General features: G+C 41.3%; 1 protein-coding gene across 1 annotated transcript in view; it reads left to right on the plus strand.

The window, feature by feature from the left end:
• The window catches only part of KIF5C (kinesin family member 5C), a 68,761-nt gene extending 45,412 nt beyond the window's left edge, over nucleotides 1-23,349 (plus strand). Inside the window, exons 12-25 of the mRNA XM_083706632.1 lie at nucleotides 3,880-4,055; nucleotides 5,015-5,083; nucleotides 7,246-7,452; nucleotides 9,297-9,443; nucleotides 11,209-11,397; nucleotides 11,522-11,639; nucleotides 13,883-13,959; nucleotides 15,396-15,505; nucleotides 18,153-18,254; nucleotides 19,246-19,306; nucleotides 20,087-20,158; nucleotides 21,355-21,459; nucleotides 22,561-22,777; nucleotides 23,248-23,349. Coding sequence (XP_083562758.1) covers nucleotides 3,880-4,055; nucleotides 5,015-5,083; nucleotides 7,246-7,452; nucleotides 9,297-9,443; nucleotides 11,209-11,397; nucleotides 11,522-11,639; nucleotides 13,883-13,959; nucleotides 15,396-15,505; nucleotides 18,153-18,254; nucleotides 19,246-19,306; nucleotides 20,087-20,158; nucleotides 21,355-21,459; nucleotides 22,561-22,777; nucleotides 23,248-23,342 — 1,745 coding nt within the window. The 3' untranslated portion in view covers nucleotides 23,343-23,349. The remainder of the gene's footprint in view (nucleotides 1-3,879; nucleotides 4,056-5,014; nucleotides 5,084-7,245; nucleotides 7,453-9,296; nucleotides 9,444-11,208; nucleotides 11,398-11,521; nucleotides 11,640-13,882; nucleotides 13,960-15,395; nucleotides 15,506-18,152; nucleotides 18,255-19,245; nucleotides 19,307-20,086; nucleotides 20,159-21,354; nucleotides 21,460-22,560; nucleotides 22,778-23,247) is intronic.

Here is a 23,349-nt window from a genome sequence, read left to right on the forward strand (position 1 = left end):
TGAAACTATTAATTGAGAAGTAAGTCCTATTGAAAACAGATGAATCTGAGTAACCTTAACATGCTTGTCTGCTCATTAATTCTATTGAAATGAGTGGGACTTACTCCCTGGTAAGTGGAGTTAGGATAGCAATCTAACCAAGAAATGAAATGAGAGTCCACAAAATGGTTAAATAATGCCACAATTCCATGCAGGTATGATAACATATGGTTCAGGTTTTAATGAATGAACTCCATTTGTAGGAATTTAAAAACTTGGGGTGATATCCAACTGAATGGTACCACTAGCTCAAGAACTTTAAGCTTTGCATTGGAACTTCATCTCCTCACACGACAACCCCAAATCTGAGGGCAGGGAAACTCTATTGTGTAGCTTGAAGTCCTTGCACTTTTTTTACTTGGATACTTCCCTTGATGAGTTTTATTTTATTCACCACCATGTCGTCATTCTGCTTATATGTTTTTCTCTGTCGGACAGAAAACTATTGGACCTACAGATTGATAATATAGAAGAAGTAAATGCTTCACTACTTAAAAGAGCAATACCAGTCTGAGCAACAATAAGTCTGAAATCACAACTTTCCCCCTAAAAGCATTGTTTGTATGTTGTAAATATTATAGATACATTATTATTTTTATTTTGTCTGATGTTGTTAGCCTCCTTAGTAGCATACAATGTGTTGTTGAGGGGGAAGGGCTTCAATTGCAAAAGAGTTCTTCCCCCCCCTATAACCCAGATACGTGAATATTGGTTGTATGTTACTCAGTTGTGAAGGGGGATAAAGAATATTCTTTTTGTTTTATTATACCCGCCCATCTGGCTGGGTTTTCCCAGCCACTGTGCTGCCATATGACAGGCAAGAGAAACATATGGGGTGGGTTCCTCATATATTGTTAGTTTAAAAAATAAATATAACAAAAATGAAATTACATATACCAGGAGCTAAGATTAATTTTGCCAGGACAATGTAGCAGTAAATTATTTTCAAGCATGAACAGGGAGTTTTCCCCCTCACTGCTGAGTAGCCACCACCACCTGCACACATCTTGGATAGGCAGGGAAAGCTTAAAGGGCAAAAGATAATGACATTTGCAAATATATACCAGAGATGGGGAATGTATGGGTCTCCAAAATTTGTTTTGATATTATTCCCAACAGCCCTGGCCATGGTGGCTGGGACTAATGGGAGCTACAGCCCCTGACATCAATATTATTATTATTATTATTATTATTATTATTATTATTATTATTATTATTATTATTTTATTATAATACCACCACAGGGACACAGCTTTGCTTTACACTTCTGCCATTTAAAAAACTAACATTGGGAGCAGCCATTCCCCCCCCCCCCCGCCCAAGGCATTCTACCGATTGCCACTGTATACACTTGTGAAAATGATAAGCAGCTTATTTTCTTTAGTAGCAGAAAGCACACACTAGAACAAATTCTGAGATTGTTTGTGCTTAATTAAACCTGATTCTCCTCTTTCATTTGAAAGCATTTGTATCCAAGACACTTGCAGTGACACAGACATGCCACTCTAACTTTTCTGGTGCTTTCAAAAATAGCAACATAGCCTCCAGAACTGCTGCTCAACTGTAAAGAGACAGGCATTCTTCTCTAGTGTGACACCAGAACTGCCTGTAAGTGAAATATTGCAGAAGAAACCTTGGAAATAGACCAACTTATTTCAGTTGGCCTAGCAGAAAGTGGTTCACATGATTGTGGTAGGGTTTTCTGCCCAATGTGTAAGAAGAAGAAAAAATAGCATATAGGAAAAGAGACAGCAAGCAATAAAGGATCTTAAATAAATCAGGATTGGCTAAATAATATTTTTTTTGCTTTTTTGAGGCTGCCCATATAATTATGCAGCGGCATATTGGATAATGTGGAGTGCAAAGTACTATCACCTTTCTAATTGCATTTAAGGTTAGAATTGGCAGAAGGAAGGGCTGTGCTTTCCCCACCACCTTGGCCTTTTTCTGTTTGCAGCCTGCACTTTTTGTATCTGTGGGTTGGTTCATGCAAGGCTTCAACTGTGTTACTTGAGGTTTCCCACAGGCATCTGGACTGCCATTGTGAGAACAGGATGCTGGACTAGATGGGCCATTGGCCTGATCCAGCAGTGTTCTTATGTTCCCATAGTAGTGAGGGCATGGCATTGTACCTCCCTACCAAGTCTTCTCAAAATTGTTGGTATGTGCTAAATGGATTGGCCATGAACATTTTTTCCTCCCATTCCAACGTTCCATTCAACGTGTGAACATCAGGCTGAATAGGCATGGCCAGTGGGAATGTGTGAGAATCTTCCTCACCACACACTCATTTTCTCTGTGTGAATCAGCCCTTGATCTTGGGTAGTTGGAGCATCAGAGTGAGAGAATATTGCCAAGACTTCAGCATTTCCAGAATGAAAATAAGCATTCTGTTTTACATTTTCCTGGGGTGTGTACTGTGAAGTAGTGGCTATTTCTTAGGTAGGATTTTAACATTTAGGTTTAAATGAGAATGTTTAAATGAGAGCCAGTGTGGTGTAATGGTTAAGAGCGGTAGTCTCATAATCTGGGGAACTGGGTTTGTGTCTCCGCTCCTCCACATGCAGCTGCTGGGTGACCTTGGGCTAGTCACACTTCTTTGAAGTCTCTCAGCCCCACTCACCTCACAGAGTGTTTGTTGTGGGGGAGGAAGGGAAAGGAGAATGATAGCCACTTTGAGACTCCTTAAAGGGAGTGAAAGGCGGGATATCAAATCCAAACTACTCTTCTTCTTCTTCTTCTTCTTCTTCTTCTTCTTCTTCTTCTTCTTCTTCTATCCTTCACTACAGGCTGCAGCCCACAATATTTCCAACTCACAATTTCCCCCCCTGATAGAACTTCAATACATAGGGAACAGCAATTCTGTTGCTAATAGTAACATAAAGAGCAATTATTGCTGTGCACTCTGGATAAGAGGAAAATAAGGTAATTTTGGGGGTGGTGATCATGTCAGACTTCAGTGAGCTAATGCTAACGGATTCACTCCCTGCCCCCCTTATTCCAGATGGCTGCAAAGAATTTCATTTTTAATTATGAAATGCAGAGAGGGCTGTAGAGGATTTTTTTTAAAAAAAATAATAATTTTAAATACCTATAAAAAGTATTGAAAATTTTGTTTCATAATCATAGGTCCCTTAAAAACCACCTTCAGTTCTGTTTCTAGATCTTTTCAGTGAGTCAATACTCTAAAGCTTAATTATATTCATTACTTAAGCAAACACAAAATTCTTAGTTGTAGTATGCACTTGTGATTTAGCACTTGACTTAAAATATTGGATTTTTGAACACAAGTATGCTCTCTTTCCAAGTGAGTTGCCAGTCATCATAATCGGGCATGTTTGCTACTGCAGTTATTTTTTTGTGCTGCCCCTGTTTGTATGATGGTGGGGCAGAGACTTTAGTACGGAGAAAAGGTTTCACCATGAGACTTTTTGAATATACTCAATGTTAATTTTGCAGAGTAGATGACTGTTTTTAAGAGCTTTTGTCACTACCTTGATATAGCTCATAGTAACCAGATGTATAGGTTCTTTGGAGGAATAATGAAATGTGGTCTGAAACATGGGGCTGGCAGGATGGCTGCCTCATGTTGTTCTGCTATTTCTGTATATCTACTCCATCGTAGTTCTGATCACTACTTCTGACAACGTAGTTATGATCCTTAAGGTAAACTGATTTGTTTTTCATTTCAGCTGGTTCTGAGAGACCACTAGGCATGGAGGCCTGGAATTATAAGGACTGTAGATTTAAGTCACCAAAGGACATTGAAGATTAAATATTGATTCCTTGCTTTTTTGGACTTTTTGTATTATCACTGATTGTATTGAGATGTGTCTGCAGGAGAGGCTGTTCCTGAGGATGAACAGATCAGTGCTAAGGACCAAAAGAATTTGGAGCCATGTGACAATACACCCATCATCGATAATATTGCACCTGTTGTTGCCAGTATCACAACTGAGGAGAAGAGGAAATATGATGAAGAGATTACTAGTCTCTACAGACAATTGGATGATAAGGTTTAGATATTATTTCCTTTCAACTTAATTATGTCTTGACGACTACTGTAGATTTTGTTTAAAGAGTGTTTTTTATTCATCAAAACCACCACATGCTTCGAAGTGTGCAAAATAGAAAACTGGTGGTGTAAAATCTCACACGTTTTGTGGTCATTACAGTTGAAAAATGTTAACCGAACTCCATTCCTGTCACTTTCGAACAACTACTAATGTATTGTCCCTGCCATATGTACAGTTATGCGATTTGGAGGTTCCAGTCCCCTCTTGAATCCCTGGGTCCATCAGTTGTTAAAAATGTAAGCCAGGCTAACTTCCTATGTTGGGTTAATCACCTAAGTGATGGGCCATTAAGAGTACAATAGAAAGGTGATGGGCCATTAAGAGAGCAAAGGAGAGGGGGTGATTTTGTTGGCAGTGGCGCAGGTATAATTATATATTGCACTGAACACACTGAAGTTCTTTATTGATTTTGGATAAATGTTCAGGAATCTACGGGAAGCATATGCTTCTCTTTATCTCTGCAAAAGCAAGAGCTTCTGCTAAGGAGGGGGAAACAATTTGTTTTAAACAGCAAACAACAAAGGAAAATAATATATGTCATACCCTATATGAAACAACTTGGGTGCTTTACACTATCAGCAGTTTTATTGCATGAATTCTCACTTAATAAAGTAAGGGAATTTTTTGTTATAAATCTGTAGTGTATTTATATAAAATGGCACTGTTACTAGAAGCAGATTCCAATTTCAAGCAATGTTTACAACCACATTATGCAGGTGATTTAAAGAAAGCAGGATGAAGCCACTTACAGTTTTGTGTCTGCTTTGAAGGATATTTCTTTCTTCTGTGGAATATTTATTTCACTCCAATATTGCATCCATTTTGTGTTGGTTTCAAGCTTTAACGAATGTAGAAAAAGGGGAAGAAGCTCCTGATAGTTTTTTTTCCACCTATTGCAGGATGATGAAATCAATCAACAGAGTCAATTGGCAGAGAAGCTAAAGCAGCAGATGTTGGATCAAGATGAGGTAAATATTAGCCCAAAACATATTATTGTGATATAATTATTATGACCTTTTAAAATGGGCATTTCCCTATATCTTCTCCCTGCCCCACCATCCTAACCCTCACTTTAAACCTAATTCAACTGATGTTTCATTTGCTATTCATGGTTATGTTTGCTATTAGGCAGAAGCTCACCCTTTCCTCAGTTCACCTTGCTCTGCGACTGGGAAGATTTTTCTTGGTTTTTTTTGGTTTTTTTTTAAAAAGAAAATGATACCCATATTAATAAAGTGCTACTAGGTTTAAAAATAGGAGGCAGTAACACTGGAGACCCCTTGGTCAAATCCAGACCCCACTGAGAAATTCCAAATGTAGCCTTCTGGTTGCTAACCTAGAGACATCAGTGCTTCAGTGGGTGGAAATTAATGCACTAGACCAGGGTTAGAAACCCTGTTCCCTTCCATATGTACTCCCACCAGCCCCAGCCAGCATGACCAGTAGTCAGGGATGATGGGACTTGTAGTCCAACCACATCAGGTGGGCTCTCCATCATTATACTATGCTCCTCAAACAGTCTGCTAGGAAAACCAGCTGTTGACCAAAAGCATAAAACCTTTGCCATTAATTTTTGTAAGGTGGCACTCTGTTCTCTGCTTAGGGTTGGAGCGTGCTTTTGCTTAATTTTGTTCCCTGTTTACTGTATTCTCTAGTGCTTTCTGCCGTTCTTTCTGATGCGCTCAGTGATAGATGGGCTTCAGGGTATCTGCCTTAATGATGGCTTTCCTTAATTAGCCAGCACACTTATTTCTGGCTGATTAAGCTAGCAGATTCATTGCTAGCATAAGTGTTACAAAAAGGGGAACATGCTGTTCTAATATCTTTCACATTCTAGTCCCACTGATTAACTTTTTTGTGCATCACAAAATCATTTGCTGGGACTAAATAGACCGTATGTTGAATGTGAATGCCTTCATTTTAAAAATTGCTAAACCATGTGGGCTAAAGTTTTGTGTATATGTAGAAGCTAGATATAATGGATATGTTGATGTGGTCTGCTTTTTAGTCTTTTATGTTCACTTGGCGTGATCACAGTTCTAACCCTTATTTTGGACAGATATTTAACATTGTGCTGATTAATTCTTTTGATATCTTCCCGTTTTGCAAGGATAGCTTATTGAAACATTTTAAAGCTTTGTAACTGGAATACATGGCCTACTATCCCAGAAATGCCACTTTCTGTAAGTTCAGATAGGATTAATCCAAATTTGTAGTCTTATCTTTACCTCCTTCTGGCATAGCCCGTGGTCTAAATGCTCGTAGACTCCATGGCTTTCTATAACAAGTGTCTCATGTGTTGATGAGTAGGTAAAAATATAGGGGATATTGTGTTCACAGGTTAGATGCACATTCACAAAAATACATGGTTTGACACATAGTGAACTATTATGTCCAAAAGACCTTTTACAAACTTCTCCCATCTTTTTTATTGGACCATAACCTTTTGAATTATGGAGGAAGTGTTGGCTTTCCACAGGGGTGGGCAGGCTAAAAGCTTCTCATTGGGTGCTTCTAAAGTGCTGAAGATTGCTCTTAGTGTAGGGATGAATCAGAAGGGTGTGATCAGTTGGGAAGTGGGGAAAGTTGGATTTGGCTTAGTGGGGTTGATGGGAGTGTTGATGAACAATGTCTGGAGGGTATCACATTGAGTTGGTGGACGACCTATCTATTCTTATTGGTTTTTATGTATGCTGCCCAGAGAACCTGAGTTACGGGGCTGCAGAGAAATATAATTCGTAAATAAAAAGAATTTTTCAGCCCACTCTTGTACTGTTATGTGTGAGCAAGCAACATTCTTGCTTCTGTTGTTGCGGAGTATCATGCAGTATACTAGAATTCTTATAAAGCCAGAATTACAGTTTGCTACTCTTAAGCGTGTTATAATTTATTCTATTAATAATGGCCAAATGGAAGATTCAGAAGAGTTGGGGCAGTTAACAAGCCCTGCTTCTCTTCTGCTCTCACTGAGATGTTTCAGCGATTCCTTTCCACCCCCACAAACATCTCCTGTTTCCAATTCTATTTCCAATGTCTGGTTTATGCCGTTTTCACTCACATTGCTTATGTCATAATGGTCCTCCTTTTAACCCAAGAGTTACACAATCTTAATGTTTCCATCTCTTTGTAGCTTTTGGCTTCCACTAGGAGAGATTATGAGAAGATCCAAGAGGAACTCACTCGTCTCCAGATTGAAAATGAAGCTGCGAAAGAGGAAGTGAAAGAAGTTCTTCAGGCTCTGGAGGAACTGGCTGTTAATTATGACCAGAAGTCGCAGGAAGTGGAGGACAAGCTGAGAGCTAATGAACAGCTAGCTGATGAACTTGCACAGAAAACAGTAAGAACAATCCTCTTCTGTGTGTGTGCATGTGTGCGTGTGCATGTGCATGCATGCCTACATGTGCATCATTCTGGAAATCTGGAAATGCATTCTAGAATCAACAATGATATCTTCCTAATTTCAAGAGAAGCTGTGAATTTCTAAAACTAGCTGTTCAAACATAAGATGTGCAGCTTGATTTTATTAACGTTTACTCAGCAGTGCATATTACTGAGTGTAGTGGCCCCTATTGTTAGGTAAGTATGTGTAAGCTTTCACCCAGTTCATGTTCACTTTTGTCTGCACTTCATGCTGTTATATTCTGAGGTAGACTAAGGTAGAGTGCTATTGCCACCACAAAGTTCACTAAAATACCTTCAAGTCTTGATTTATATATATTTTTTAAATGCCTCTGTCTCTTTCCTTTGTATGCTGTTACATTGCTTCTTTAGCTTCTGGCAATCTTTTCACACCCACATCCAGAGCCAGCGCAGTAGTCCTATAAATTGTTGTGCTCATATTCCAGCTTGGCCAGAGACTCAATAGGCAATTAAGCCAGTGAGTCTCAAATCTTTGTTCCCCATTTAGGAAATGAGGAAAAAGGATTATAATAAATACGAATGAGATTATGAGGATTAGCTATACTTCAAAGTAGTGACCTGTTTCAGGGGCTAAGGGTAAAACCATATTTTTTAATTACTGTACATCTTTTGCAAACTTCTACTATTGATGGTGTTCAAGGTAGTGAACAACATATCGGAGAATGTCATAGAAACACATATTGTATGCAGTTGCAGAATTAAGAGTAGGGAAATCATCATCATCATCATCATCAAAACATGGGTGCATCCATTTTTACATTTTGTTCATTTATGTATATTCTGCCATGACAGATATATGAGAAGGCAGAGTACCATTCCTCTGTGTATGGGCACCGGGGAGCAGTTAATTTGTGCAGAACATTAGCTGAAACAGGGTGGATAGGCGAATGGAAGAGGGAAGTTTTCCTGCTACCATTGAATGGTTTTTGCTGAAAGAATACAATCTCAAGAGAAATTAAGAGTAGCTTGCTTACACTGTTATTAAAAAGAAAGAAAGTTCAATTCCTGGTCTTCATGATGTAGCTGTGAAAGGGAGACCAATGGCATGTCACTCAGCAGTGAAGATGTAGGGTGGAGTCTGAGATGGAAAGAGCAATCTTGTTGCTATAATACACACTGCAGTTCTTCCAGTTTATTTGTGTTCATGACATTCTAAAAAGCTCTCTTGGTTGCTGCTTCTTGTTTTCTGTAAGGATTTTGCCACCAACCCTTAACTTAGACTAAATATAAGCAATGATTTACCCTCACCCACCTCCAACTCGGTCCATTCTGATTTATCTCTAGTGATTTTACTTCTAGCTACTACTTAGAAGCCAGCAGGGGCATGTTCTGATTTGAGTAGTTTTCACAGTAAGTCGGGTTTAAGGGAAACCTGGGATATTTGAACTGGGAAATGCTGAGGCTGTGTGTAAACAGACATTTTGTGTACTAAGACATATTCTTGTGTAGAGTCCACATGTTCAAATTCTAGTGTACAATTCCCTATCGAATCTCTGGATTGGTACTTAATGGGATTTGGAACAGACTACATGCAGAACCATACAGGAATTTCTGGTGATACCAGTATAAAGTATTTTAGTGTGTGTGTTTAATTCATTATTGAGGGTGGCACAGCTACATAGATTGGCTGTGATTCCTTCGTTTTTATCCTTGGGTGTTCAGGAACACAAACTTTTAATGCAGCAAACACCAGCTTAACCTCAGAAATGTACAATTGCTGCAACAAGGGTGAAGTCTTCATTGTTGTTCATTATTTTGCAGTCTGCCCTGACAACTACACAGAGAGAGTTGGGACAGTTGCAAGAACTCAGTAACCATCAGAAGAAGAGAGCTACTGAGATCTTGAATTTACTGCTTAAGGACCTTGGCGAGATTGGAGGAATCATTGGTACTAATGACGTTAAAACGGTAAGTTGAATATTATCTAACTTCATTGGCAGGCTGGACTGCAAAGCTTGTTTCTCTTACTATGTTCATGAAACTCATGAACAAGTGAGCTTTCCCCAATTCATTTTGCCAGCCAGTTTGTGTATCCAAAGGGCTGGAATTGCTGATAGGTCCTTTCATTTAAAAGTTGAACCCATAAACATATGAAATACTTGGAGGTTCATGGGGAAACTACTGTGAGCTGAGAAGCTTCTGCATGGCAAGTCCAAGCATTTCTGGATGGGATTTCTAGATTTTGAATATTATCTACATTGATCTAAATAAAAAGCAGGGTATCCAGCAATCTATTATAATTCCTATTGTTAAGGGGAGCTGGTGGCGCTGTGGTCTAAACCACTGAGCCTCTTGGGCTTCCTGATTGGAAAGTTGGCGGTTCAAATCTGTGCAGTGGGGTGAGCTTCCGTTGCTCTATCCCACCTTCTGCCAACCTAGCAGTTCGAAAGCACATCAGTGCAAGTAGATAAATAGGTACCGCTCTGGCGTGAAGGTAAATGGCATTTCTGTGCGCTCTGGCACTCGTCACGGTGTCCCGTTGCACCAGAAGTGGTTTAATCATGCTGGCCACATGACCCGGAAAGCTGTCTATGGACAAATACCAACTCCCTCGGCCTGAAGCGAGATGAACACTGCACCCCATAGTCGCCTTTGACTTGACCTAACCGTCCAGGGGTCTTTTACCATTATCTTTACCATAATACCTATTGCGTCTTCTGGTAAATGAAGTATTTATTTATCAACACTATCTATATACCACTTTTCAGTCAAACCTCACAAAGCAGTTTATTAAACAATAAGTACTGTACACAAAGTACTGTATACAATAAGTAAGTACACAAAGCAGATTATTAAACAATAAGTACTGATTTTTTTTGGGGGGGGGAGAAGCTACAATGTAATAGAAAAGGCAACTTGTGTCTTTAGGACAAGCTGTTACTGCTTCTCAGTCCCCTGAGGGCAAAATGGTCCTTCAGATGTTCCTGTGATGGCAGTTGGGGGACAGAGGGGCCTCTATGGGAGCTGGATGGTGAAAATTCCCCAAGCGCCTTTCTTTCCAACTTTAAAACTTTAGAATATATATAATGCTTCAAAACAACAACAACTCCTCTGCTGGTTGCCATTTAAAATACATAATAGATTTTAATACCTTAAATTTGGCATCTAGAAGTGAGCAAGGTGAGCCTCTATTGGGAAGTCATTCCAGAACTTCAGCTTCATTGGCGGTAAGGGAAGACCAGTACAAATTGGGCTGATTTCCATTGCCTAATGCAAACAGATGGGACGTGGGTGGCGCTGTGGGTTAAACCACAGAGCCTAGGACCTGCCGATCGAAAGGTCGGCGGTTCAAATCCCCGCAGCGGGGTGAGCTCCCGTAGTTCGGTCCCAGCTCCTGCCTACCTAGCAGTTCGAAAGCACCCCTAAGTTCAAGTAGATAAATAGGGACCGCTTTCTAGCGGGAAGGTAAACAGTGTTTCCATGTGCTGCGCTAGTGCTGGCTCGCCAGAGCAGCTTTGTCACGCTGGCCACGTAACCCGGAAGTGTCTTCAGACAGCGCTGGCTCCCGGCCTCTTAAGTGAGATGAGCGCACAACCCTAGAGTCGGACACGACTGGCCCTGATGGGCAGGGGTACCTTTACCTTTACCTAATGCAAACAGAGTTGAGCATCTCAGTAGTTACAAATTGAATTTACTGGTACATGTTCACCATGCAACTGTTTTGGCTGTTCAGTTAGCAGATGTGAATGGAGTGATTGAGGAGGAGTTCACCATGGCAAGGCTCTACATCAGTAAGATGAAGTCCGAGGTGAAATCTCTGGTGAACCGTAGCAAGCAGCTGGAGAGTGCCCAGATAGACTCCAACAGGAAGATGAATGCCAGCGAGAGGGAACTTGCCGCTTGTCAACTCCTTATCTCTCAGGTTATTAGAGTGCTTTTTCATTTTATCCCCCCCTTCCTCCACCCGCTAACCAGTCCAATTAATTTGCCTCACGTTTTCTGTGTATATTAAATATATATTTTTTCCTTGCTTACATCTTTCAAAGCATGAAGCAAAGATAAAGTCTCTCACAGACTACATGCAGAACATGGAGCATAAACGAAGGCAGCTAGAAGAGTCACAGGATTCACTTAATGAGGAGTTGGCCAAATTGCGTGCTCAAGGTACAATATTTTCAAGCATTCCCAGTTTTATGTTTTGCCTCTTCTGAGCTGAAAACAGCCCTCTTGGGTCACATCTGCACCATACATTTAAAGTTTTCTTTCACCACTTAAACTGTCATGGCTTCCCTCTCCCCCCAAAAAACACCAATCCTAGGAAATGCAGCTTGTTAATGGAACTGGGAAATGTAGCTCTGTGAGGGGTTTCCTAGCAACTCTAAGCACCCTTAACAAACTGCAGTTCCTAGGATTATTTGGAGGAAGCCATAACAGTGAATGTGGTACCACAGTGCTTTAAATGTCTGTGACCTTGGGCTTTCTTCTGCTTTTCTCAGGAGGTGCTGAATTTTGGTGAGGCTTTTTCTATTGCAGTTACCTTCTTTCCTACCACTGTAATGAGCCCTACAGCTCCACTGGGATTGGACATGGATTGGCAGGCTCGGTTGGATGAGGAAGAAGCAGGAGGATGGGAATGCGGGATGTAGGTTCTCCCCTTTCCGCCTATCCTGTGGAGTAGAGAACATCAACCGGCTGCTGAGGATGGCTGAGAGGGAGATGAATGAAGGAGTCAGAAGGCGAGATGCGGCATTGAGGACCAGGCATGGCCTCCATAAATGGGAATAGATTCACCCGTCCAGATGGGATGTGCCCCTACGAAGTAGACACATCTGTGAGGCAAGAGGGTCTCATGCGTAAGATCACCATGCCTCATCTTTAAAAGCCTGGCTGGAGTGATGTGGAGACATCTCTGTTGCTTCCATCTATTCCTGAACTTCCTGCCTAGCTCCTGAACTCTTGAGTCCTACACTGCACCTGCTTCAGAGCCTGTACAGTTAACTTCCCTGAATAAAGATATCTATCTGACTTGCAAGGGAAGAGTCTCTATTATCATGTTTTGGGCAGGAATCAGGACAACCACCCTCCTCATTGTTGAGGACTCAAATAACATTTCAAACTGGTTAAGGCTAATGATATGTCTGATCTGGGTGCAGCAGTGCTTCTTCAAGGCATTTGCAATGTCTTATTTGATCTGATTTTTTTTTTAAAAAAATTGCGGTGCAGAATAAATGTGCTGCATAAGCATCCTTTATCATCTGATTCAACATGTGAGAATCTTGTGTGGTTTGTGCAGTGTAGCGTGATTAAAAACTCAACCTTCTCCTGGTAGCTTTGTGGGGCTGCCAGAGGCTGAGTAGATCTCTAAGATTCACAGCATTTTTCGCTCTATAAGACACACCAGACCATAAGACACACCTAGTTTTTGGAGGAGGAAAACAAAAATATATATATATTCTGAATCCCAGAAGCCAGAACAGCAAGAGGGATTGCTGCGCAGCGATCCCTCTCACTGTTCTGGCTTCTGGGATAGCTGCGCAAAGCCTCTTCAGGGCAGGGGGAGCCTTCATCCTGCTGCCCTGAAGAGGCTGTGCGCAGCTAAGCCAGAAGCTAGAACAGCAAGAGGGAGTGCTGCGCAGCGATCCCTCCTGCTGTTCTAGCTTCTGGGATAGCTGCGCAGCCTGCATTCACTCCATAAGACGCACACACATGTCCCCTTCTTAGGAGGGAAAAAGTGTGTCTTATAGAGTGAAAAATACGGTATATTAGGAGTGTGGAACCCGTGGCTCTCCATATATTGTTATAGACTTGAACCTCAATCAGCCCCCCCCCCCAAAGCATGGCCAATGTTCAGGGGTGATGGAAGTTGTAGGCCAGCAACATCTGGAAAGTCACAGGCTTCCCACCCCTGATTTTTATCTTATCCTCCAGTGCTGATTTGCATTCATGTGCTGAAATCTCCATGGATCTGCAACTAAATAATATTCCTGGCGTTTTGAATTAGTCTTGGAAATTGGCCCTTAGGAAGGACTGCTATGCTCTGAATTATCAGTGGCTGGGATGAGCAGGCTGTAGCAAAAAAGAAAAAGAAAAAGGTCTTAGCACATACAATATGTTATTTTAGTAGACAGATGGGACTGGTATGGTGCCCATTCCCCCCACCCCAAAAGCACCTCTTGGAAATCATAGGCTAAATGTAGCTTGTTCCAATGAAGCAGCTGTTAATGCGGGAAATGGATTCCCTTAGGTTTTGTTGCCATTGTAAACAAGTCCAAATGCCAGGAGATAGAAGTATGTGAAGTGGTGTCTTCTGCTTGAAGAGGTAGATTGTTTAGGGCCCTGAATGCTGTCTTGTTTAAACTGCATAAAATTAAACAGGAGTTGCTCAGCTTTAATTTTTGTTTTAACAGAAAAAATGCATGAAGTCAGTTTCAAAGATAAAGAGAAGGAGCATTTAACCTTGCTGCAGGATGCAGAGGAGATGAAGGTAACATTGTACAATACAATTGTGAGATCAGTTTCTCACCAATAATACTTCTCAAAGTCATAACAAGGTGCACTTGTAATTCTGCTTTGTACTTTTGAACAACATGTCAAAGGCACACGTGTGCATTAAGAAATCTGTTTTGTTTGCTGTACGGTGGAAGAGCTTCCCTACCAAATGTGTGTTTTTTTAAACCATTGTATTATATTCTTGGTAGTTATTTGTACTAACCTTACCAGTTGCAGATTATTCTATGCTCACATAATTAAAAGGAAGGATAGGTTTGCTGCACAAGAGTGCAGAGGATAGATATGCTGAGGTTTACTTTATCTACTAGATGTTGTCCAGACATTGCTAACAGGGGAGCATACAACCAGCAAGCAAATGTGTGTATGTTTAAATCTCATTGATGTTCTTGAAATGGTAGCGAAGAAGCTGAGTGAGTTGTTTGATGCTGATGGAGCACAGCCAACAACAACTTAAAAAACCAAACTATATTGCATTTTTGTATGTAGGGGTTGGGTGGAATGGGACTTGTAGAGCTGTGAAGTCGCAGAAACTGTCCAATAAGTGCTCATTATATTTGTAACATACAGCTTGAGTATTTGAATAGTTCAATACCCCTGTAATGAAATGAAAAGAATATGGATCCCATCCAACAAATTATACTAGCTGAACATTCATTGCACTATAACCCAGGCCTTAAGTCGGGGATGGGGAACCTGTGGTCCTTCCAGGTGATGATCAACTAGAGTTCCTGTTGGCCCTAACTATCCTGACTGGGCTGATGGATTCCAACAACATCTGTAGGGCCACAAGTTAGCTATACCTGACTTAAGTTGCTAATTATCCTTTTTACAGCATGCTTCTAGAAACTATTATATTCCCTGGCACTTCATGTGTACACTACTGTTAATACCCAGTGCTGGTGTAAGCAAACAGGTAATCTATTTACCTTAAGGGCCTAAGGGGTGGGAAACAGATTGTTCTCTAGAAGTTGCTGGACTACAACTCAAATTGTCCTTCACTTTTGGTCATGCTGTCTGGAGCTGATGGGAGTTGGGGTCCAACAACAAATGGAGGGCAACAGATTGGCCACCCAGGCAAACACAAAGGACAACATGTTGGTACAGCATTAGTGCTGGAATTAGTTGCACCCCTGTGTATTCTAAGTGGAGTTTTGATCCATAGGTGTGACCATGGTTGGCACAAATACATGCTAGCCATAGCTGTTGGTGTATGCATGTGGGAGTTTTTACTAAAGAAGGCAGAATCAATTTGTATCAAGCAAGTTAATATTCACAGTTGCTTTTTAAAAAAGCAAAGAGCAATCCATGGGAAATATATGCAGTTCTGAGCTACTTCAGAAATACTGGACAAAGCCACGGTCAAAAAGGCAAAGTTGTGTAATTTTATTCACCTCTCTCTTTTATGAACAGAAGACACTAGAGCAACAGATGGAGAGTCATAGGGAAGCTCACCAGAAGCAGCTGTCCAGGCTGCGAGATGAGATTGAGGAGAAGCAGAAAACCATTGATGAGATCAGAGAGTAAGATCATGCTTTCCTTTCCTGTTGGCTTTCAATTCCATATCTCTCTCTCTCTCTCTCTCTCTCTCTCTCTCTCTCTCTCTGCACACACAACTGCAAACTGCTGATGATTTATTCTTATCTAGTTTTATTGGCAAACATCTCATTAGGACCCCAAAGGCCTATTGCTATGGATGTATCTGTTCAGGGTTTTCTCCTCCTCCTGCTAATGATATCGAGTAAAGAAAGTGCAGAAAACTGCATTTAATGAATTTCAAAGACCTGAAAGCTAGAAATATTTTCAATTATTTTGCTTTATAAATCACATGGTATAATAAATGTTTGAGCAGACTTAAGACTGCTTCAGAAGCTGCTACTGAGAAACTATATCAAAATGACTGGGGATGATACAGCTTTGACTTTGGCAAAGCTAGATGATGGAAATGAAGAAGAGTAGGAGGAAAAGCTTGAAATGGCGGTGGATGCTTAATAGGAAAGGGGCAGGGCTGTTCTATATAACTCTGTAGGGAAGCAGAGACCAAGAAAGACAGAAGGCTTATAACTAGGAAGTGAAAAAGTGGAAGAAACCCTTACTGAATTCAGTGATGCAGGAAAAAAAGCAGTGGTAAATTTGGAGGAGAGGGTGATGAATACCTGATCATGACCAGTCAGCTGTTTACATGCAAGCTATGTTAAATAGAAAAATGAATATAATATTACTAAAACCAGCATCCAGTCATAGATTTGCTTCCCCACCCCATCCCCCATTACAATTTTTTAGCATGAAGATTATGTAAAACAGTGAATGGGAAAGGAACATTTTCAAGCTAAGTGCACTTCCTGCCTCTTTGTACTGCCCTTGAGGTTGGTCTGGAAGCTGCAGCTAAGGCAGAATTCAGCAGCTAGGTTTCTTATGGAGGCAGACTAGTGCCAGCATATATCACCTTACTGGCTGCCAATCTGCTCTGAGCCAAGGTGTTGGTACTAGCCTATAAGACCCTATGCATCTCAGGACCAACTTACCTGCCTTATCCTTTAAATGCCAAGTAGGTCACTGGGGTCTATGGAAGATTTTCTCCTGAAGGTTCCAAGGCAACCAGAAGCCCTGTAACTTGGAGAAGGGCTTTTAGTGTCGTTGTCCACGTTCTGTGGAACAGCTTTCCTGTTGAAATGCAACAGGTGCCCACTATCTCTGCTTTCCAGAAACAAACTGGAGACATTTCTGTCACGAGAAGCTTTCCTGGCTGGATGAGCAAGACTTTGCCATGGGCGCCTCTTTTGATCATTTTCCAGTTCATTTGCTTACATTTTCTGTGTTCTTTTAAAGTGCATCTTAGCTGTTTTTTTTTTCTTATATTGTGTACATCACCTTGAGAAATACATGTGGAAGGTGATTAGTAAGTAACAAAAATAATAGAAGTCATGGTGGTTTGAAATAAAAGCATTCTAACATCATGAAGGGACGCGGATGGGTTAAACCACAGAGCCTAGGACTTGCTGATCAGAAGGTTGGTGGTTCGAATCCCCACAACGGGGTAGGCTCCCGTTGCTTGGTCCCTGCTCCTGCCAACCTAACAGTTCGAAAGCATGTCAAAGTGCAAGTAGATAAATAGGTACCGCTCCGGCGGGAAGGTAAATGGTGTTTCCGTGTGCTGCTCTGGTTTGCCAGAAGCAGCTTAGTCATGCTGGCCACATGACCCGAAAGCTGTACACCGGCTTCCTCGGCCAATAAAGCGAGATGATACCTGCAACCCCAGAGTCGGCCACAACTGGACCTAATGGTCAGGGGTCCCTTTACGTTTACCTTAACATCATGAAATGACGGAATACCAAGACTGAATCACAATGGCCAAATTAATTCTGCAAAGCTTGGTGAAACAAATGTTTTTGGCAGGTGATGAAGCACCAAGTTTGTAGGTGCTTGCCTGATTTCAATAGGAGCATCCTTCCAAATTACTAGTGCCACTATGCTAGATGCCTTAGTTCACAAACAAATATGGGATGGCCAGAAGGGATTCTCCAGGTGATCCCAGTAATCTGGCAGATGTATAAAGTGGTCTTTCGGGTAACCTAAGTCTTAGGCAGCTTAGGACTTTATAACAACAATATCTTGAATTTAACTTAGTAATGTATTGGCTGCTAGTGCAGAGCTTTTCAGCTTCAGCATATGTTGATATGGAGTGGCTCCAGCTAAAAGCTGGGCTGCAGCATTCTGTACTAGCTGCAATTTCAAAACCAGCCGCAAGGGTCTCTCCACAGCACCTCCCAGCATCCCTGACCTTTAGCCATACTGGTTGCGGATGACAAAAGTTGGGAGTCCAACAATATTTGGAGGGCTGCAGGCTTTTCATCCCCAATCTAGGCTTTTTGACTTTTGAAATAGTTAGCATTAAGTTCACACTTATAGAGAGGTATTGCCATTTTATGTTTTGGATGCATGTCAATAAGCTGAGAGAGAATCAGTAAGAAGGTAAGTATTGTGTTGTGTTGTCTGATGTGTATAAAGGGAAATTCTCTAAAGAAGCAAGATGTCTTATCAATAAAATTTCCCAGAGAGTTATTGTGTAGAGTCTTTCTGTGATGATTAAATGTATAAGCGTTGACTAACTTTAAGGCTTCTTGAACAGAAGGTTTCTTTTCATTCCTTTTTCCTTTTCTTTTGTCTCAGTATGAATCAGAAGCTGCAGCTGGAACAAGAAAAACTGAGTTTGGACTATGAAAGATTGAAAGCAGAAGATCAAGAACGGGAAAAGAAACTGGAGAAGCTAATGTAAGTTTGCAGGGCAATCTATTCTTATTATTCTTTAATATTTTGCTTTCCAATAATGTTGCATCCAACCAATCCTGGCTCCCTGTGATAACACAGTACTCCAGGACAGAAACATAAGGAAAATGGATCTTTATTTTACGTAACAAAATTTATGTACTACTTGATGGTAATAGAACCTCTGATCAGTTTTACAAAAACAAAACATTAAAATTACCCATAAAGAGCAGTTAAACACACACACAAGTACTTGAAACATTCGTAATTTGATTGAAACCAACAGTAAGCTAAAAAAACACAAATCTACTTCTACATGTCTGGATAGTCTTACCTAAACAGAAATGTTTTAAACCGGCCGTGAAAAGATTGCAGCCAGATATCAACAGATAGAGAGTTCCATAGTGAACATAGGTGCTGCTAAACTGAAAGAGAGATTTCTAACAAGTGCAGAATGAGTATTATCCAGCACCTGCAACAGTGCTAATTCTGCTGGGTGTTCTGTTTGCGCCAGACCTCCCACCACCACCCCATGTAAAAATGCATGGAAAATGCTTCTCTATTTATTCTTGAAATGGGCTAGTCCTGTGGCTGCATATAATATATGGCTGCCATCACAGACAGTTATGCTTCAGTAGCTGTTTTTGTTGTAGTATCCACAACTGCCTGCCCTGCCTCCCTCTGGGCAGGAAAGACACTGCGCTCCCTTGGTACTCCAGATGGAGGAGTGCTGCTGTTTGTCCTTGCTGCTTTGATTGCCCACCTTGCAGACACTGCAACATATAGGGAAGCAGCATCTTCTCGAGTTCCTTCTGTGATGCAGCTTTTTAAAATGCAGGAGTTCTGGAATGCTTGGTAGGAGATAGGCACAGGTGTTGGTTTCTAGGTTGAGGAAAGCATAAGGAGGCTGAGATGAGCATGTTTGTTTCATTCGCTTGGAAACTTTACATTATTCCAATTAATTTTTTGAGTTGAGCAGTGTCTTTTCTCTGCCTAGACTGCTTAACGATAAAAGGGAACAAGCAAGAGAAGATCTTAAGGGGCTGGAAGAAACTGTGGTATGTATTAAATCTACAGTGTCTCTCTTTAAAAAAGAAAAAAGAGGTCACTAGGGATGATGTTACTTATTTCACATTTGAAATAAGTTAGTTTGTTTTGTGCCTTTTGAAAACATGTGGTTCAGTCTGCATACCTTGGTTTCTTAAAATGAAAAACAGGAGCTCATATAGATGGCCTGTTCATGTGGGTCATGTGTCATAATGGTGAACTTCCCTCCTGTTTTGAGTATCGTGGAGGAAGAAAGCAAGGGACTCATTTGACTAGTGCATCAAACCAGAGTCATATAACACCCATTCTCCCAGCTCTGTACTGGCTGCCTGTATGTTGCTGGGCTCAATTCAAGGTCTAGATGCTGAATTTGTAAAGCCCTGAACAACTCGGGGCAAATTTAACTGATTAAAGAAATCATAGTTCGCCATACAAAATTCATTCACAGTTAAATTTGCATATGTTCACAAAAAGAAAAAATACAGTTCTGAAGCAAAAACACATGACAGCCCTAGTTTTTATTGTGCTTATTTATTATTAGATACAGCCTGCATTAACGTACAATCAATGTATAAGGAACTAAGAGATTTAATTTAGCACATGCTGAGGAATATCAACTACTAAATGGAGCATTAATGTCAATTTCTTTTTTCTTCTTCTTGGCCACCACAGTGTCCCAATAATTTATTTGAAATATTCCCATCTGTAAGACCTGGCATAAATGTTTGCTTTGTGTTTCTTATTTCAAATAGGTCATTGTTAAGCTAATGCTTTCTTAAACTTGTTCACAGGCTAGAGAGCTTCAGACCCTCCATAACTTGCGCAGACTCTTTGTTCAAGACCTCACCACCAGAGTGAAAAAAGTAAGTTGAGATATTGTGGGAGGGAATAATTGTGCAAAAATCTTCTTTTCTTAGGCTTACATATGTATGTACGTATGTATGTACACACTTAGCACTCTAGCAGTAATATATGCACCTTGCAGTGTAGTGCCTGTGTAGCTTGGCTGTGTTTAAATACTTGCAAACAGACATACAGCTATATTAATGGGCTATGCCAGGGGTTCCCAAACTACAGTTCTAACAACCACCAGTGGCCTTCATTTAAGGGGTCCATGGCATAAGTGTAATCATACAATTACAAATCATATAGCATTGATATGTGTGTACATTACATTTGCCACAACAAGCTGAAGTGGTCTGCCAAGACCCTCGGCAATTTTCTCAGGGTGTGTATGTGGAGTTAGGGAACTATTGGATATTGCCATTAACAATCCATTCCAAAGGCTGCACCGGGAAGCCTCACTGGGCAGATCAGTAGTAGAAACCATGATATTTATAGCAGCATTTCAGCCAGTTATGATGATATAAATCAGTTATGCCTAATCTGCCTTCCAAAGACTATCAGAGGCCCATATCATGCTTTTGAGTAATTTTGGATGTTATGATGAAAATAAGAAAAGGCATTTCTAGGGTAAACTGTGATGAACATTGAAATTTCTCTTCTTTTGAGGGGTAAAGGCGAATGGTTGTCACATAAAGGAGGGGGTGCCCTTGTTTGTTGCTGGAGAGCAGTGGCGTAGCGTGGGGGGTGCAGGGGGGGCCCGGCCGCACTGGGCACAACATCTGGGGGTTAGGGTTAGGGTGTGCAAATCCACGGGTTAGGGGGTGCAAATTACTTGCCTTGCCCCGGGTGCTGACAACCCACTGCTGGAGAGGCCTCCTGCAAGGGCTCACAGAGGCATGACCCAAGCACAATTATCTCATCACTTTCATTTTAATATTTGGGGACTGTGGTTTGTTGTTGTGTCACCTTAAACCATGGTTGTTTATAACTTAACAATGTTTAGTTTTTGTGTGTTTCAAAATCTCTGTTAATAAGCCAGTCAACTGAAATGCATTTTTTCAGCTTTAGCTTCAATACCAGGCACGCTGTTGAAGTTCATATTGGTCTCTAATGCTTTCTGGGAAGGACTTGTGTACAGTTCCAGAGGTTTTCAGTCACTATTTATTCATGTTATTCAGAGGCTTGGTTCTAATTTGGCTTTTTGTCTTCACAGAGTGTTGAACTGGACAGTGATGATGGAGGTGGAAGTGCTGCTCAGAAGCAGAAAATCTCCTTTCTGGAAAACAACCTGGAACAACTTACAAAGGTTCACAAGCAGGTGAGATAATTGTGGTGTTGTTTATTACCATTCTTACCCCAACCTCCAAGCCTGGGGGCAGGGGGAAAGGAAAACATTACCCAGTCAACTTTGTGGGCTTCCTGTGGGCTTGTCTGACCATAGAATACAGCTCCTCTGACCGATAAAACAAAAAACCATGTGATGATTATGTATTAAAAAGTAAACTTTGAAACATAATATATGAAAGATCACATAGTGACTGACAATATCCATGCATCATGGCAAGCCACAGTTAATCGTTTACTGAAAATGCACCAGCTGTTCCCACTTCCTCCCTCCCTGCTAGCATGATGGTGGTGGGGAGAAACCACAACCCATGGCTTAGTGTTACATCCAAACTCCAAATTGTGATCAGTAAGCCAAGAACAGACCTTAGCTGCAGATCATGGTTTGTTTGGAGCCATGATCTCCAATTCAGAATTTTTTTCCTGGAAAAAATCTCAACTTGGTAAGAGACCTTGGCTTTTGCAGAACCATGTACACTTACTAGGAGTAAGCCCTACTGAATGCACAAGGACTTGCTATTGTGTAAATAAGCATGGGTATTGGACTATTGCACTCTTTCACATGGAAAAAATAACCACTAAACTGTGTTGTACTGAGTTTACTTGAACATGGGATCTTCCTAATCCTCAACATCTCAGTTCAAAATGGGCTTTAATGGGGGGGGGGCAGGGAGATGTTGCCTTTAGTTAAACATAGTATGCAGCAGTTCACACCCTTACCTTTCTCATGTGGATGAGAAGCTGTGGCAGAAGGTGGTATATGGCAAAGATTTCTCCCCAGAAAGTACCATCTGTACAGGCTGTGTCAGTGGCGTAGCGTGGGGGGTGCAGGGGGGGCCGGCCGCACCGGGCGCAACATCTGGGGGTTAGGGTTAGGGTGTGCAAATCCATGGGTTAGGGGGCACCAATCCACGGGTTAGGGGGTGCAAATTACTTGCCTTGCCCCGGGTGCTGACAACCCACGCTACGCCACTGGGCTGTGTGACTTTCTCTATATCTTTTAATTTAAAAATATCAGTGACTATTTAGTACTGCATACTATCCATAATCAGATCTCTGTGTTAATCTTTCACAGCTGGTACGTGATAATGCAGATCTTCGTTGTGAGCTTCCTAAGCTGGAAAAACGACTCCGAGCTACGGCAGAGAGAGTTAAGGCCTTGGAGAGTGCTCTGAAGGAAGCCAAGGAGAATGCCATGCGAGACCGGAAACGATACCAGCAGGAAGTGGACCGCATTAAAGAGGCTGTAAGAGCCAAGAACATGGCGAGGAGAGCACACTCTGCTCAGATTGGTATGTATTCTGGCTCAAGAGAATTAGAGATAAAGAGTTATTTGAATATTGCAGTGCCTCTAGTGGAGGTTGTGGATTTCTTGTCTTCTTCCCCATTTTTAGAACCGTGTGTACAGTGGTACCTCGGTTTACAAACTTAATCCATTCCAGAAGTCCGTTCTTAAGCCAAAACCGTTCTTAAACCGAGGCGCGCTTTCCCTGATGAGGCCTCCCACCGCCAGGGCCCTTCCACCGTTCGGATTCCGTTCTTAGACTGAGGTAAAGTTCGCAAACTGGGACACTACTTCTGGTTTTGCGGAGTTTGTAAACCAAATTGTTCGTAAACAGGGCTGTTCTTAAACCCAGGGACCACTGTATTAGATATTGCTCTCTCTGTGTTAGCCATTTTGGCTTTCCACAGAACACAAAAACACACGAAGCTCGTATAAAGCCTGTTTTTCACCCCCTTGCTTTGATTTGCCTCTTTGCAGCCAAGCCTATACGCCCTGGCCATTATCCAGCATCTTCTCCAACAGCCATCCATGCCATTCGAGGAGGAGGAGGGTATTACCAGAACATGAAATAAACACCAG

Source organism: Podarcis gaigeae, assembly GCF_964106915.1.
Source record: "Podarcis gaigeae genome assembly, chromosome: 1".
In the NCBI taxonomy this organism is placed as follows: Eukaryota; Metazoa; Chordata; class Lepidosauria; order Squamata; family Lacertidae; genus Podarcis; species Podarcis gaigeae.